The sequence below is a fragment of the Coturnix japonica genome, chromosome 3, assembly GCF_054131305.1.
Source record: "Coturnix japonica strain WE chromosome 3, WE-NBRP24, whole genome shotgun sequence".
NCBI classification, from domain to species: domain Eukaryota; kingdom Metazoa; phylum Chordata; class Aves; order Galliformes; family Phasianidae; genus Coturnix; species Coturnix japonica.
This window is the reverse complement of record NC_140665.1, coordinates 67,089,054-67,106,978: the sequence shown is the minus strand read 5'-3', so window position 1 is coordinate 67,106,978 and position 17,925 is coordinate 67,089,054. Positions and strand designations below refer to the sequence as shown.

The following is a 17,925-nucleotide window of genomic DNA, read 5'->3' as shown; positions in this document are numbered from 1 at the left end:
AATGGTGAGGCATGGTCCCCATGCTAATAATTTTTACTGAGTAAACTCTAGTTATATAGAAAAGGCAAGGAGACAGATACAAAAGATCTGCAGGAAGCAGTCTATCCACCAGGGCACATAATAAACAAGGAGCTGAATCCCAATGGTACATATAAAGGAAATTATTTTGGGGTCAGTCTTAGCTATAGAAAGTCCATCCTTACTGTTGAACTGCTAGTTCAGTACTGCAGCATGATTTTAACTACTGTAATATTAAAAGTAATATTTGTGTTACAGTTTTACAAGGTGAAATTTAGAAGGGGTCTTAGAATAATTATCTCCTTATGCTGACCTCAAATATGAGGTAGAGAACAGTGAACACTGTGTGTATCAACTTATCTCCCACACAAGGGCATTTTCTTGATTTCTGCACCTTCTGTGAGGTGGGAGGGAATCCTAAAAGTCACAGAAAGTATTTTATTTTCAACTGCAAACAACAGACCAGGAAGGATCTTATTGCCCTGCTGAAGCCTCCAACCTATGTGGGTCTGTACCAATAAATAAAACAGAATACCAACCAGTGCATATCCTATGCAGCTCCCTACATGTATAGGTTAACAACTGGTCGAAGTTATGCAGTACCACGCACATACCTAATTGCTACACCTGCATTTAGTGCTTGTTTGCAAAATGATTTTGTTTTACAAGGTAAATTTTTGAAAAGACTTGCAAGAATCCTGTCCATAGCATGGTCTCAAGTTTCTTCAGCTCCAGAAACAACTCAGTTACTGAAATAAATTCTTTATTTAAAGAAGTATAGGGAAGCTCCAACAGCGTTCTTGGACTGCAGGCTTACTGCAAAAGCTGTCTGGATTAAATAACAAAAGACTTATTTTTTTGAGTATACAGCCTAGGACACTAATTCCACCCATATGGAAACGATATTCTAATTATACCAATCCTTTCCACCTAAGAGAACTGCATAGTCTGAGCAAGCTCAGCCTAACTGCCTGAATCAGAACTGAACATGGATGAGCACTTCCAATGCTTTGAAGATGAGCTGCTGAGAGGCTGCTTGGGTGCAAAATACTCAGGGATCACTGGGATTAGAAGTGACAGAACAACATGCCTGTGGGCAGCCATGCTCACAGGACAACAAACAACTGGTCAGACAGCCTCAAGCAAAGTTAAGTGCCAGCTTCATAAGGAAGAAAGAAAAGTTCCCACTTGTCACAAAAGCCTCTACATGAAAGGAGTCAGGTTCGAATTTTTGGATTTCACCTTCAGTGGATTTTCAGAATAAAAAAAATAAACTAAATACAAAGTTGGAAACTAGATTAAAAATAACAGCAAAATTCTAAGAAATCCATTAAAATAAAAGTAATAAATGAATTTCTTGTTTATACGACAGAACACAGCTGATTAAGAAAGCTGATGGAAAGGTTTTTGTATCACACTGACAATGGGAAAGATATGTGCAAAGATAACGGACATTCTTGTTTAACATTCAACTTATTGTTACTTTTCTTGTTTACAAACTTGCAGAGTAACAAGATAGTAATAGTAATAGTCTCTTTCGGGTTGGAAGGGGCCTTAGAGATCATCGAGTCCAACCCCCAGGATTCGAGCCTCTGTGCTGCAGAGCGGCACTTCTACCACTTGCGCCTCAGGGGATTCGAACACTCGGGCCCCGGTGTTGCAAAGCGGCATTCCTACCACTGCGCCACCGGGGCACAAGATGTGGTAGAAAGGTGGTCTTATTCATGAGACATTTTTAGACCAGCAATACAATTTCTAAGTGGAAATAAATATAAAACCAATTCTTCTTTACAATACAGCCTCTCTTCAGTACATTGGCCTTACCCTCATATTTTTGTATTTCAGTTTCCAAAGAACAAACTACAATTTCATTTCCACTACACACTTGTAGAAAAGCATGGAAGAAAAAATCAAAAAGGAATAACACAACATGGTAATTTCACAGACTACAGGTACCAGGCATTAGGAGGATGAGATTTCTTTTAAATCAAATTGAAATGTAAAGTTAAAACACTGAAACTGATCAGCTACAGGGAAAAAGAACAGTCATTATTTTTCTTTTAGAAAGGAATAAATAAAAAAAAGACACCATCAGATTGTCAGTATATTTCAATACACCTAAATAAGCCTAAAACTGTTGTCTTATTTATATAATTTCCTTTTTGTTCTTGTTCTAGATACCTCCTAAATGTTTTTACTTAAAAAATAGCATAACTTGGGATAGCATAATTCTAAAATATTTGTTGAAAAACTACAAATGGCAGACTATTGACATGTCTTTTAAAAAGCATGCCCTGAAGACCAATTTCAGTATGGAAATGCCTGCTGTTATAGGATTCCATAAGCTAGTATCTATCTATCCACAGAGGTATTTTGGGATCAGCTATTTATCAATTTCCAAAAATAAAATAAATCCTAAAATTAGCTAATCACTGCATTTGATACTTCTCCAAGAACGAGCAGCAGGGGCCATTTCTAAAAACTACAGGCTCATTTGAAATTACTGAATGATTGATTATTTGTAAAGATGCTACACAGATGCTTGCATTACTACTGTAGTAATATAAATCCACGTTCTCCCAGAGAGGAAAAAAAAAGTCCCAAGACAGTGCAATTTTAAAAGGAGAAAGCAGATGCTTGTTTCATTCTATACTGAAAACAACCAAATTAGATACCCAAGTAAAATAATATATATATATATATATATATATATTATATATTATATATACATATATAATATGTACATATGTATATGTATGTATGTATATATACATATACATATGTATATGTATGCATGTATATAAAATATACCTGAATTTAATTAACAGAAAATTTACATTTATTGAAGCTTCTGAATTAGAAAATTTGCAAAACATTCTTTTTTTTCTTTAGAGCTGAGGATTCAATGTACATATAAAGTGGTTGCAGTTGGGACAGAGCAAATATTCTTAGAGAAAACTCCAAAACCAACAGAGTCACTGACCACAGAATCATCTATTGGTCATCCGAGACTTCTGCTATCATTATATAGTCACAATACACAAGAATACACCAAAAAGCTGAGCACCTATCTCATGATGCTTAGCAGAAGCGAACGTCAAAGAGTGACAAACAACTCTAATCCCAAAATCTAGTTCCCTCACAATTATAATAGTGAAGTCTCAGCTTTAATATTATCCACCGAACATTGACAATCCCTGTAAGCTCCCTCTGGGCTGTGCTGTGAAAGACCATACACCCCTCCTGATGCTGGTGAGCTATAGGCTCTGCTCTCCAGCACCAGCCTTGCAATGTGCCCAAGTGGGCAAGAAGCCAAAAAAGACAAGATTTTACCTGAAACACAGCTTTTGGGGTTATTTTAGATGCGCGCAAGAAATAAGTGCTTCAGTTAAAGAAAGATGAATTTTAAGCCTAGCTTTCCATGGAAAAAAAGCCTACAAAACAATCACTGTGTTATTTTCCTCAAGTGAACTACCAAGCAGGTTTTGAGCCTTGGGTAACTTCCAAATTCAACAAATAGAAATTTTCAAACACGGTAAGTAGCCTGTAAGGAGACTGATCCAAACCATCGCTCTTCATGCCTTTTCATCCTGTGAATGAACGCACTGTGAGCACAGCAGTGCTTGCAGACACCACCAGTGAGCACCAGCACAAACTCCATCAGCCAGCAACACCCCCTGTGGGCACGGGAAAATTGAAATATGGAATACTAAGAGCCACAAGAAATCCGCATACATGAATTTTAAGACTCAACTGTCAGTTTTAAAAATATAAAATGATTTGATAGAATAAAATGTTGTATCTAGTTAACAAGATCAGCCTTAATCTTCTGGGCTCCAACTGACCATGTCTTGCAGACCTTGTGGGTCCTTATGTCTCCATTTGTATTTGAAAAGAACACCTCAGCATGAAAAGAAACTGAAAAAGCAAAAATCATATCAACTACAGGGTGGCTTGTTCTAGAAGAAAATCTCATTATGTTTAATGATATATTTAAGCTGATACAAAAATTACCATGAATAGATCAAGCGTCATGCTACCTCAGAGATACAACAAGCTCTCTCACAGTACAAAACTTCACAAAAGTAAATGAATTGATAGGAAAAGTTACTGACAGGAAGGAGATCAACCAGCTACTATTACCAGGATGTACCCTAGCATCTCCTGGCTCTCACGGTGTCTTTTTAATCATTTCTTATGTTCTGTACTCAAAAAACAGCACTCCAACTCTATTGAGTTTGGTTTCTTATGAAGGAAGACAGCATGGCCCTGCTTTTACAAAAAGACAGTTTCCTGTCATCCTTGAGGTTTCAACAGTTCTTGGGCATCAACAGAGCTGTATACTTCAGACTGATTTCAAAGAGAAGGCTGAAACTGGAAAAAGAGAAAACTGTATCAAAAACAACTAGGTTATTTTCTCTGTATCAGAGGTGAACAGATAAGCTTTATTATGGTCAAGAATAACGACACCCAAGCATTGCAAAATGCTTAGTAAATTTAATAAAACTTTAAAGAAAAGACTAGGAGCTTGAAAAGCCAGAGTCAAACCAAGTTAGAAGCTTTGATGATAAGATAAAGATAAAACACCACAGGGGTGATCCATATATGCATGTACTTTCTCATAATGGGTACACTGCTCTCTGTGAACAGGGAATAAATTTTGTGATATGCTAATTTGTTAGGGCTAGAATGCCCTTTTACTGCACAAAAGGGAGAGCCACTTTGATGCTTAAAAGCAAATACATTTTATGAGACAGGTTGATCTGAAAATAACTCAGATGCAGAAGTACATGTTCAGACAAAATTAGAAGATACTGTTGTAGGGTCATGATACAGTGATGAAAATACAGACTGAGTTACTTCAACAAAATATCATATCCAAAATTTACATGTGATGTATAATGCGACTTCCCAACAGAACTACTGCTTCTATTGAATTTTAACTAATAAATTTATAGGAAAGACAGATTGCACTTTGATTATTTTCTGCTTTGCAAAGAAATTCCTATACTAAACTTCTCTGTGATGGTTTTTAAGATGACAAAACAAACAAATTAACTTGTATTAATGGAAGAAACACAACAGTAAACTAAATGGAGGTTGTCCTCAGTGAAGCTCCCCAGCAAAACTCTCACAGCCTTCGAAGACAAAAAAGATAGCAGTAGCAGTAACAGAAAGTAGTAATCTAAGCTATTAAAAATTATTTTAAATTCACTCCTGTTTAAAAATTTATTCCTGTCCTTTACTATGTTCCAAATACAAAGGGACTTGGAAAAATTACTAGCTATTATTTGCTCCATATTTTCTAAAAAAATAACTCTAAACTTATACAGAAGGTGGAGATTCATAGTCATTTGTGAGCACTCACAAAAGAACCCTAGGTAGATTTCCTAAATAGATAGCTCACTTTACAGTTGCTAGTAGATTAGTACAAATCACTATTAGGGTTGGTTGAAGAAGTCTTCAAGAGCAAAAAATGAACATCTCTGGAAGTCAACATAAGCTAGCTATCTCAAACAACCAAAGTGCAGTTTTTAGATAACAATTTAACCACCACTTTGGACTTTGTTTAATACTAGGGCACCAAATTAAAAGATAAATGGCTTAATAACAATGAAAAATTAGTATGAATAGAAGAAACTATGTGACATCAATTTCCATTACTAAGCAATACTGGGAGTCTTAGCTATGGCCTACATAAAAATGAATATTGAAAATTTATTGAAATAATTACTCCTGATTCTCAGCACATTTGCTTAAAACCTTCACAGGCAACTGAACTTCTATATCCAAATTGAGCAGAAAATTTATAGCATCTGGAAGCTGTCTGTGCAGTATTTAAAAAGCCAGTGCATTAACACAATGATTTTCAAATATCAAATTGGTCATAATATTAACTGAGAATATAATCAAACTTTATGGTTTTGGATTTGAAGACCATCTCACACAGACCACACAATTGCTCTGATAGTTCTGAGTTGATGATGATGCGCATTAGTTAATAATGAAAATTGCTATTATTGCAAAAGCTATGAGAGGAACAGAATTTGAACACTAACTGAAACTCCTGCTGAGATCTCACCTCACTAGTAAGAACAACCAGTATTTACAAAACGTTCGAATTATGCTGTCAGTACACTGCTGTCTCCTCCATCCGAGTGCCTTTTCCTGTAAGCTGCAGCCCATTTGATGCATTACACCCACACTAAATATGTTTATATTACTGCTACTTTTCATCAAGCCAGACTGGCAATTATTTATTTCACATTTCATTTCCTCAGTTTTATTCCACGTGCTACGTTCTGCACAACTCACCTCCTGCAAACACTTTTCCAATTATTTTTTAGCACCTCCTATATGTAGCAACATTGAATTCATCTGATAAAATCATTCTCTCTACCAACAGGTGGTGCCCTATCATTAACACATTCTCTGCCCCCCATCAGAAATGAAATACAGTTATAACACAGAAAGTGACTGGCAGTGCTTACAATTAATGTCCTTACTATGAAATATAAACATGCAGACCTTGATCTCTTTGTACGTTCAGCCTAAACAACACAGTTGTTTTTTATGCCTTCAGCATCTACAGTATTATTTATGGAGTCAATCTAACTGACATGTCAGGATATTTAATTTGGCCACTTTCAGTGACAAGAAATTCTGCTACTGAAAAAAAAAAATATTCTTCCTGCAAATCCATTCACTCAACCAGCTTCAGTAATTTTCATTTTTAATGAACCTAAATTTAACGATAGTAAGGAAAGATTTTATAATGACTTCTACATTAAAAAAGCTCAGTGGTTTTTTTTCTGCCATTTCTACAAGTGGTCTCCACAAATCTAATCTCACTAAGCTTTGAACTTCAATAAATATTGCTGATTAATATAAGATAGTACTATGTATGTGACTATATACAGATTTATATATACACACATGCATGTATGTATTTGAAAGATGTTAAAGAACATCCATTGTCTCCTATGATAAGTGAAGTAGAGAATATGATAGCTCACGAGAAGCTACCCATATATACATGTATTCAGCTGCTCTATCTAGAATTAGCTTATATTATTATATATATTATATTATTACAACATAGAAATCATTACTGTAACCTAACTCACTCTTCCATTTTGAATAAAAAGTAAATTTTTATTACAAGTCTTATGTATTTATTACTACATCTGCTTGTTCAAGTTTAACCCTTAATTTTACTGTGTTAATAGTTAAAACCAGTTGAGAGTTAGCTAGTGAATCTCTTTCCACAGAACCAATTCCTCTGTTGGAAGGTCTCATAAAAAAACAAAGGTAAGATTTCTCAAGGCACACAGAAATACATGTTAGTGAAACCCAAATTTTGTATTGATGTTACTCTGCTGGCTTTGAATGAAATAGAACAGCTATACACGCACAAACAATCCAGGAATCACTTTGGAAGAGTGGGTAAAAACTTAAGTACGTACTAACACAAGTAATAAAAATCAAAACTGTTTCAAATGGAGAACAAACATCCAAGTTATTTTAATGATGCTAAGACTTTATGCTTGAGGCTTTCTGTCTGCTATTACACACCTCAAACGATCAGCTTTCATTGCTTTAAAGCTTTGCTCAGTTTTCGAAACATATTCACTTTTCTTCTTTCCTACACTTTGGACAATCAAGTCAGCCACTTTCCCACTCACTGTAGTTCCTGGTTCATTTGAACTTCTCATCCACTAACACACTGTACTGCTTACTTATGCCTTAGCACATTAGGCAACACATTATATTTCAAAAACTATTTTCCACTACATTTTGTGCAGGTTGCTTACTGAAGCTATTCTATCAGCCCTGAGTAATACTCAATCTCCTTTTGGTAACAGAGTTCTCTAGGAAAACAGCTGCCATGAGCATGGACTCAGAGCACCTCTGGTTCTGCCTCAAAGAAGCACAAAGAGCTGCAGCTGGAGTCCCAGTCACAAAGACAGGAGAGGCAGCTCACACAGCAAAGCCAGGCTCTGGCTTAGATGGGGAACTGAGAACCTTCTGGGAGCACCAAACACTAGCATTCCAGTGCATCAACCTTGTGACAAGCGACTTCCAGTGGCAAAACATTCATGTTTGATATTTGTAAGAGCCAAGCACTGCTAAGTCTGACAGTTTCACTCCAGCAAGCAGCAAAAAGCTGATGCTTCACTGTCACAATGTGCATTTTCTGATGGGGAAGCTAAGTTTGTAGTCAAGGCAATGTCCACACAGCATGTACAAATCAAACTCTGCTTGCACTCCAAGCCTATAAAAAGCATTAGCCAAATATTGAGTGCAAAGCTGATTGCTCAGCATTTTTCTCTAAAGCTTCTTTCTTGGAGCCTGCATAGTACACCAGAAGTGCGATTTCAAAACCAGCCCTTAAGTGTCACACAAGTCCACAACAAATGAAACAAGAAAGCATTTTTTACAGTCACTATTATAACACAAACTGTGAAGAGGTCAGAGCTCCCTTAACATGAATTACATATTCATACTGCTCAGGTTGCAATACAGATTTGAGAATTAAATTATTAACCTGAATCCAGGCTTAAAAATAACCATTGAGTCTTTCTTAGGTCAACTGTTTACTTATTATATATATATATATAGATTACTGTTATATATATATATAGGTTACTGTTTTTTAACTAGCGCAAGAACATATAGCTTTTACTTATAAAATGTTAATGCTAAAACTCTTACTGCACTTGAAAGCAAGTATTTCAGAGAGAGCAAGAAATCAGCAAATACAGAGAAGAGCGCTCGTAGTGCATCCTACTGACAAAAAGCACATTAAATCACTATAAAATCTGCACACTGGCTTGTCTTATTCTGTAAGTATAAAGTGATTTTACGTGAAGCTACATATGCACTTCCATTCACTTAAGCAGTAAGTATATGTAAGCCTGATGGTTTGCATTTCAAACTGTACAACATGTTTTCTTGCTGAATTGTATTTCAGTGTGATTTCACAATGTTACATCTGTCTTAACTTACACACACAAAAAAATATTGAAATGCTCACATAAATAATGTTAGGCTTTTAAAGGATATTAGAAATTCGGTCATATAAATTAATACTGTATTAATTTTCTCATACGAGAAAACCAACCATTACAAATCCCTTTTTATTTCAGGAAACAAAATGAGTGATTTCCCTGAATAACAAACATCCATTATTTATGGATACTTAGTTTAGGAGACCAATTTAACACATCTGAAATCAAGGTCACTTTACAGTGTAATTGCAAATACTTGCCATACAAGGATTATTTATTTCCTGTACATTATAATTCATTAATTTACTCATAAGGTTAAAATATAAGTACTTTAAAGGTTTGCTCCATTCATTTAAGAAGTGATTCTACTAATGAGAAATCTGTTACAAAACAAGAGGTTTCTGATCTTCAAAAGACTATATGACGCTATGAAAACATTTCTCCAGTGACTTGCATTTCTTCAACTAAAACCAAAGAAAATCAGAAAGGTGGAAGTTGGAAGGAACCTCCAAGGATCACCTAAACTTCAGGGACGGAGACTCCATCTTCTGGCCCACATTCAGATGGAAAAAAAACCTGATGTTTACATGGGATTTTCTGTATTTCAGCTAATGTCCATTGCTCCACCACAAGATATCACCGAGAAGAGTCTGGCTCCAGTTACTTTACCTCTCAACACCAAATGAAGTTGTTCTCATCCCCCTAATCTTTCTCTGTCCAGGCTGACCATCCCCATCTCTTTGAGGTCTCCTCATGCACCAGATACACCAGTCTTTTAACCCTGTGTCACTCCACTGGACTCATTCCGGAATATATTCACACCGAACTTCAGTCTACCATTTTTACTTACCTTGCTACTCAAAGCAGAGCAATAAAAAAACAACTATATATTCTCCAAAATAAAGGGCAACAACTAATGCAAGTCACTCCAAATGCACCTTTTGTAATGGCCAGACTATAATATATATATATTATATGCAGCATTACTTTTCAATTGTAACTTCAGTTTTGGGAAGCAAGGAAGGAAGCTTTGATCAAATAAGATAAGACTGCATCAGCTACAGGAAGCGACAGTAATCCAAGAACTACAGGACTTTCTGAAAAGTCATGATAGCTGAAAATGAAATTTAGACAGCTCCACAAAATGTCTTTTCCTTGCAGTACTGTGAGGGAATACAGCAAATACAGTAATGAAGATTATCCAGTGAACTTTAAAGAATCTCATCTCTTTTCACAACTAATCACTTTATAGAGTAATGAAGTACACAATATGAGTATGCATATCAGAAATTCATTCAGTAGCCAATATTAAAAAGATTAAAAAAAAAAAAAAAAGAACAAAACACCACAAACAGAGGCTTTTGCACAAAAAACAGTGGTAACTAACGGGCTTCTAGAAAGAAAAACCACAACAAAATATATGACGCATTGACTATGCTTCTTTTTTCTGACCAGAATTAACGAAACTGACCAATCACAGTTTACCACGAATGATGTGCCCTCAGATTTCCAACCTGCAGTGCAAGATTTGTCCACTGTACTTCAGTTTAAACATGAAGAAATGCTAAAAAAAAGTCACCACTGCAGGCTGAAATACACAGATTTTAGACATAAAATTTCATTCATTCATATAAATTTCATCAAAAGAAGTTTGAGAAATTAGAGTAGTCTAAGTAATACAGTGACAAGCGCTAATGTTGAAAAGCAGGAGTGGAAAAGGGAAAACACACATTTACATCCAAGTTTGCCTAACCTGAAGAAACTCTACAGCTGTGGATATCTTTTCGCTTTTTCTTTTTTGTTTTTGTTTTTAAACACAGTAATTATCACCTAATAATAGCTTTATATGGAAATTTCCTATTCATAAGGAACGGTCCAAGTTTCCAGGAAGTGGTGACGCTATACTAGATTTGTCTGAGTAGACTGCGAAAGCAACTTAAAAGATTATTGCAGGATGGGTGAAGGGAAGCACCCTATCAACTCCTGTATTTCTTTTCCTTATTGGCATGTATCTCCACATCAGAGAACAATTTAAGCATTTTCAGCTTTAAAAGTCTCCAGGCCTGTTTACCATTCTGTTCTCCTGCTGACTTCACTAACTGGGTCTCTTACCAGAGCACAGATTACCCATTTGAAAGGGAAATTTTGAATGTTGGTTACTTCCCTTCCAAGTCTTAACTACCAAACTGTTATTTTCATTACTTTTAATTGAAATTTAAAATTGCAATTCATCTCTAGTTAAAGAAATTTTTCTGATTTTGCATTAAAGAATACAGTAGTTAAAAAGAAGGAAGTATGGACATAAAAGTGATCACATCAAAGCTAGAAACCAAACAGTTCCCCATCCTTGTAGCCTGAGTACAGGATAATCGTTCAGAAATCTTCAGAAAGTGACAAGGAAACTTTTAGTTCCCCTGGGCAACCTGATCTAGTAAACATGGAAGTTTGGTGGCACTGCCAGGCAGTGGGCTTGGAGCTTCATGATCCTTGAGGTCCCTTCCAACCTGGGTCATTCTGTGATTCTGTGACAGTTCAGGAAGAATACAGCTACAAGTGTAACAAGACTGTGAATACATATGATTTGAGGAAAAAAAAAAAAAAAAAAGAAAAAAAAAAGAAAAAAAAAGGAGATATTTGGAAAAGAAAAAAATCAGAGATGCAGATAAATGGAAAATCGCATAAACGCAGCATGAGCTTATTAGAGGTACATCAGTTGGTCTAACACTTCATTAATCTAGAAAGTAAATAACAGTTGTCTCACATCCGGATTTCTTTTAAAATAATGCAGCATTCCACATGGGTAATTGTTAAGTTCATGAAGATGAGCACTAATACAGTAATGAAAAGTTGGCAAGGAACTGCCTGGAGGATAAATGAAAGGAAAGGCAATGTTGAAAAAGAGTAGCTTAAGTCTGGAAATAAAGTTCTTTAACAGTCATTTTTTAACAGTTTAATGGTTTAAAAAATGAAAAGGGACAACTGTAGGACAGGAAAAGTTACCATAAAAACAGCCCTTAGTAAAACCAGGTATCAGATAACAAGGGTTTGCTTTAACCAATTACGCAACAAGATTACAAAGCACTCTGGAAGGAAGAGGCTGGGACAAAGTTTTTCACATTCTTTGATTAATAAGCCTTCTCTTAATTTAGGTATTGTTTCACTGACAGGAAAGGTCCCTTCCAGATCCTGTGAAACTTTATATAGCCTTTGCTCTCCTTCACTCTGCTCTTTCAGAAAGGCTGCTGGTAGACACAGAGAACATTTCTACCAGATGGCTGACTGAACAAATTAGTTAAGTTCCCCTTGCTTTTGATCCCAAGAGCATTTACATGTTAGATTCACAAAGCACATTAGCAGACACTCATGAAAAGATTAGAGTAGGGCAAAACAGCATAGATGAACTCAAGCAGAGGAAAAGAAAAAAAAAAAAAATAATAATAATAATAATTGTATATTGCTACTGGTGACTAATGCAGCTTAAAAGAACTTAAAGGCAGAAATCTCAGAAATGACAGAGCTTTACATAGCAGAGAATGGAGAAAACCCATCTAAAAGCCTATTCCTACAACAACCATTCAGTGAAGCAGAAACATCACAATGGAAGGAAGAAGAATTAACACACAACACTAGTTTTAATAAAACAGTAAAATCATATATTAGCATAATGTAAGTTCTGGAAGAAGCATGAAAAAGACTGATTTTAATATTAAAATTATGAAGTTATAATCGCCTAGCTCTGACGATGACTGTACTAATGAATGGTTTTATATAGGGGAATATTTTTTCCCTATACAGGATGAGATGTTGCTCAACTATTGACCACTTTACTTTGACCATATCAAATCCATATTCCCTATCCTCTACTTTTCTGACTTCAGGTCTACTTTGTTTTGAGGCAAATGTTTCCGACCCTTGGAGTAAGGCAACAGCGCCTCCAAACTTCCCATACCCACCTTTGGTCTCTTACTACACTATCATCACCTGGTTGCTTTCAGGTGTTTATGACAAGGAAGTCAACTATCAGTTTTCAGAATGATAAACTCTGAATTACATTTAGAAATTAAGTAATGGGAAATGTCTGTTTCCACAGTGTGAGATTTTGCAATGCAGTTGGATTATATTTAACTAATGGAAATCCTGGTGCTACAGTTGAAAGACATGTTGTAATGCAAAAGTGCCAGCACTTCTGTATAAGATTTTCTGATCCCAAGAGAAACTAAGCGCAGGTGAATATTCATCTTTTTTAACAGAGAGGTACATATTACTGTAGGCAACCAGCACACTCTATCCACCAACACCTCATTACTGAGGGTGGTAAGGTAGTATTACTGTCTGCCCTGGGGTTGCCCATGTGGTGGTGGCCAGCTGGGAAGATGCCTGCCATCACCCCTTAGTATCATGACCACACACACACACATATATTCTTCCTGAACTATATATATATAGGAGACAGTAAAGCATCACAAATCAGGGTTATCAAGGCCATTCATTAAAAACAAGGATACTTATTTACAACTACAGAGCAGTTTCTCACAAACAAGTTTCTTCTAGCTAATTGAAGAAGCTAGAGGAAGCTTACTTACATTCCCAAGCTAACATGAACACTTTCTCATGGGCTAGTTACCTGTTCAAGCTGTGATATATATTTTTACACACATGTCATTTAATGCAGAGAGACAGAGATAGACAGTCATAGAGCAGACCAGAGAAGCTGAAGAAATAAACTCTGTGCAACTTACTTTACCGGCAAACGAACGTATCACATCATACCTACAGAGAAGTATCCATATGTACTACTCATATAATATGCAAACAACTATTTACAATGTTTTTTTTGGTTTTGTTTGTTTGTTTGTTTTTGTTTTTTACATTATAGTTCTCCTGTTTCAGATCATAGACCAGTTCCACTCATAGAGCATTTAAACTTTTGTCTGGAAAATAACACCTAATTTAACACAGTCAGTGACATTAACGTTTCTTAAGTTTATTCGCAAATTCTTTCCTCACCTTGAGATAAATAAATTGGACAGGTTTTTATATTTTTGCAATGTAAGCTAGATCTTATCATGACTTGGGCTCCACTGAGGGTTTTTTCCCCTAGTTATTTCATCTCTGTAGGATATTTCTCTCTGTCTCTTTACCATAAAGGGATAATGTATCTGTGTGCAATTGTGAAAATAGAGATAGACATCTCCAGACTACCATTCAGAAATACTTTGTAGATAAATTATGACAAGAGTTCACAGGAAAAAGAGATGTAGCCTCTGAGAATATGAGACCATAACCAAAGTGATACTAAACAAACTTCTTCCTAGTTATTCTGGAGCAGTTAGGGATATTGTTACTGAAATGCTCTCATGAGCCTCAAGATTTCATTCCCAAGAGTGATACAGTAGAAACAGAGTATGAGAATTGAGAAATGCCCTGCATACTTTCATTGAATAGTAACTAAATAAATAAAATCAGTGACGGTTATTAGGCTAAGCTCTATAGCTACTCATGAGCTCTTCCTATTTTTAAATAATGTTCTTGTCACATCATTACCATTCCATACTCATCAACGGGATCTGACACACAAAGAGAAAATCACACTCCAGTACCTGTCATTTAGTTTCACAAGACAATCAAGTGAGACTATCTTTTCCTTTCTGGAAAAGTAAAGAAGTGAAGTCCTGCTAAACAAGCTTCAAAAAGTCATGTATACAATAACAAAGAGCACTTTTTTTTTTATCATTATTAAAACCATACTTCCTGCAATGTCGGTAAGATAGAAACTTTGTCAGAAGTGGTTGGGAAATAGCAGGAATTCTTTCCCAATCCTATTCAAAAATAGTGTTCTCCTTCCATGCATTCATCTTTCCTGTAATCATCTTCAAATCCATGCATTTAAACATCCTTCCCTTTCTACCACTAAGCTTCTACTTTAGCTGTAGCCTCCCAGAAACTGTGTTCTCTCCCCTCAAGTTCTCCCTGCTCTTCTTGTGATAAATCTACTTCCTTATTGAAAAAATAAAATAATAGCACTACCTATGCAGTCCACCAGCACACCTTCTACTTCCATTTACTTCCAACCCCAGAAAGATTTCTTTGGTGTGGATTTGCAATTTCTTATATGTTCATATGGTAGTTTAAAAGAGCAATTGCTTAGAAATAATGTACAGGAAAAGTCAGCAAAATAAATAAATAAATAGATAGATAGATAAATAAATAAATAAATAAAATAGCTTGTCTGTTATTGAGAAAAAATAAGACTGTTCACAAAACAACTAATTCTGTAGCCATCATCTGTCTGTTGGATTGAGATTGCTGCCATGAAATTTTTCTAAAGACAAAGAAAGCACAGATAACACTTCCATAATCTGCATGTTGACATAATCCAGTATGAAATAGTCTGGAACTTATGGAACATTCAAATACATACAGCATAGTTAATACTCTACCTCATTTTGAAGTTCATCACCGCTCTTGGGAGAAGCAAGCATCTCATACAAAGTACAGCAGAGATCTTCTGTTGTTGGTCCTCCAGGGGTACCACCCTGAGACTCATTCAGATACTTTCCAACTTCAGACCATAAAAAAGAATCGTCTACTTTTTCCAAAGACTTGAGATCAGACTTCTCATCACAGCAGTTCTTTAAATGGTCCAGCTGATTATTCAGAAATTTCTTATAATCTAGGCTTATAATTCTTTGTGCATCAGCCTCACCATTTACAGGCAGCTCCTCAGAGTGGTCCAAATCATGCATGTCAAATGAAAACACTATATTTTTACCGAAGAACACTCTGTTATCACCATTTTGCTCTTCAGCCATCTGTATGAGGGCTGTAAGCTGTTCTTCAGTGAAGTGAGAAGCAATCCGACATGTGGCATTACAAGCTGCAGTAGCAGATGATGATGGAAATGGCCCAAACATCTGCTTGATGGCCTTTGTCTCATCATGACCAACACATTCTTTCCTGTAAAATGTCTTAAAGAGAAAAACAGCTCCACATTCAATTGCTTCTTGTCCATTTTCAGCTCCAACTGTTAACAAAAACAAATGTAATTTTATACACTTCAAACTAATTCTCATTCATTGCTTATAACATAACTGTACTCAATTTCTTGCAAGTCTCATCAACAAAGATGTGAAATGACGACCATAACAAGAAGTAGCAATTCTTGCAAGCTACTGAATTATAAAATACATGAAATAGTAAAGCATCTGTCTTCATTACGCCTTCTACTTATTAGAAATTCATATTAAAAATTACCAGTGCTTTCTTATTTTTCCAAGTAAGAACAAAAGCATGCCTATGTCTTATATTCACACTAGTATATTTACCAGCTTTTTAAAGACAGAAGAATTCTATGTTGAATCAATGCTTATTCACTGCCTAATCTGAATATTCAAACTAGACCAAACATACAGAACTCAGCTAGAAATTACTACATTCTTGCTTCTGATACTACAGAATGCATTATATATTATAAAAATTGCCCAAAGAAGTTAAAGCAAATCAGTGTGTGAATTTATACTTACTGGCTACCTACAAAAAGTCGTATTTACCTCTTACATAAATATTCTCAAAAGCACTCAAGGGAAATACAAGCAAACGTACTATATGATTAACCTAAGTGTCACTTCTAAGCAAAATGAAAAAAGACATAATGGGTAAAAATAAACAAAGGCAGGCAGCATGCCTTTTTTCTTTTCTCCCCTCCTTCCCTATTTTTTTGTACTCTCTCCCCTTGAATACAAGAACAATATGTATAAGTCTCCTTTGCATTTTAAAAATGAATACTAAGAAGTAAAGCAGACTGCTCCACCATTTTATGAAATCCACAAGACTTCATCATCTTTCACAGCATCTTAAAAAGCTTAATGTCAAGGCTTACAAACCGCTACTTTCAAGATGTCTTTATTTGGTCAATTCAGGATTGATTGGAGTAACTTCAACAGAAAACAATACGATTCAGGTGTGTAACACCTCCAAGCACTGCTAATTTGAAAGAGCTGCTAAAGTGAACATCTTAATTTAAGAGGAACAGGAAACAAAAAAAAAACCACCACCAAACAAACAAACAAACAAAAAACAAACAAACAAAAAAAAACAACAAAACAACCCACAAGGTTGCACTTCTTGCATAATTAATTTGGTTATTTATGAGTACCCAAAACAGTCTTGTGCCTGACTCTATTCTGCTGTCCAGTTATCATCCTATGTATTCAAGTACCTAGAAATCTAACATACAACTTCACTATTGCTTTTGAATGTCACTAAAGTAAACTGTGAAAAGATGAGATCATGAAGATGTTTTAGGTTGTATTTACATAACAATTAGATACCTAGATATGGAAGATAAAGTACATAAAGGTAAATTCATACACATTCAAGATGTATGTAAATACGTCTCAGTGGAAATGAGCTGGTTTATTCCACTTATTTATCCTAAACCATAAAGGAATTACTTTTTGATGTTTTGATGTTACTAATACTTCCCCTATCAAGTAAATGAATATTTCAATATCCATTGCCTAGGATGAGAGTTCATTTCCTTCAAATTAAACAAAAATTGTATGCACTCAATTAACTTTTCTGACTGTACACTTCCGATGACGATGGTAGGAATATTACTGCCCACTCATTTTGTGCCTCAGTTGCTGTATTTTTACCTGGTCACATTACCATATCTTTGTTCAGAAGCATCAAAGCTGATGATTTCATCTTAACTCATAATGACTAAATAATGATGCATTTATTTGTTTTGCCCTTTCCTTCTATCACAAAAAAATAAAAATAAAAAACAAAGAATTACCACTTTCTTTATTGTCTTTCAATATTCTCTACCACACTCAACCCATCATTAAAGTTTGGAGAAAAATAATGTTCTCACAGAAAATGACCTTGTTCT

At 35.4% G+C, this 17,925-nt stretch overlaps 1 protein-coding gene across 2 annotated transcripts in view; it reads right to left on the bottom strand.

Moving 5' to 3' along the window:
• The window catches only part of ASCC3 (activating signal cointegrator 1 complex subunit 3), a 247,440-nt gene that overhangs the window by 210,341 nt on the left and 19,174 nt on the right, over positions 1 to 17,925 (bottom strand). For both annotated transcript variants that reach the window (XM_015858848.2, XM_015858850.2), the window contains exon 4: positions 15,470 to 16,053. In XM_015858848.2, coding sequence (XP_015714334.1) covers positions 15,470 to 16,053 — 584 coding nt within the window. The remainder of the gene's footprint in view (positions 1 to 15,469; positions 16,054 to 17,925) is intronic.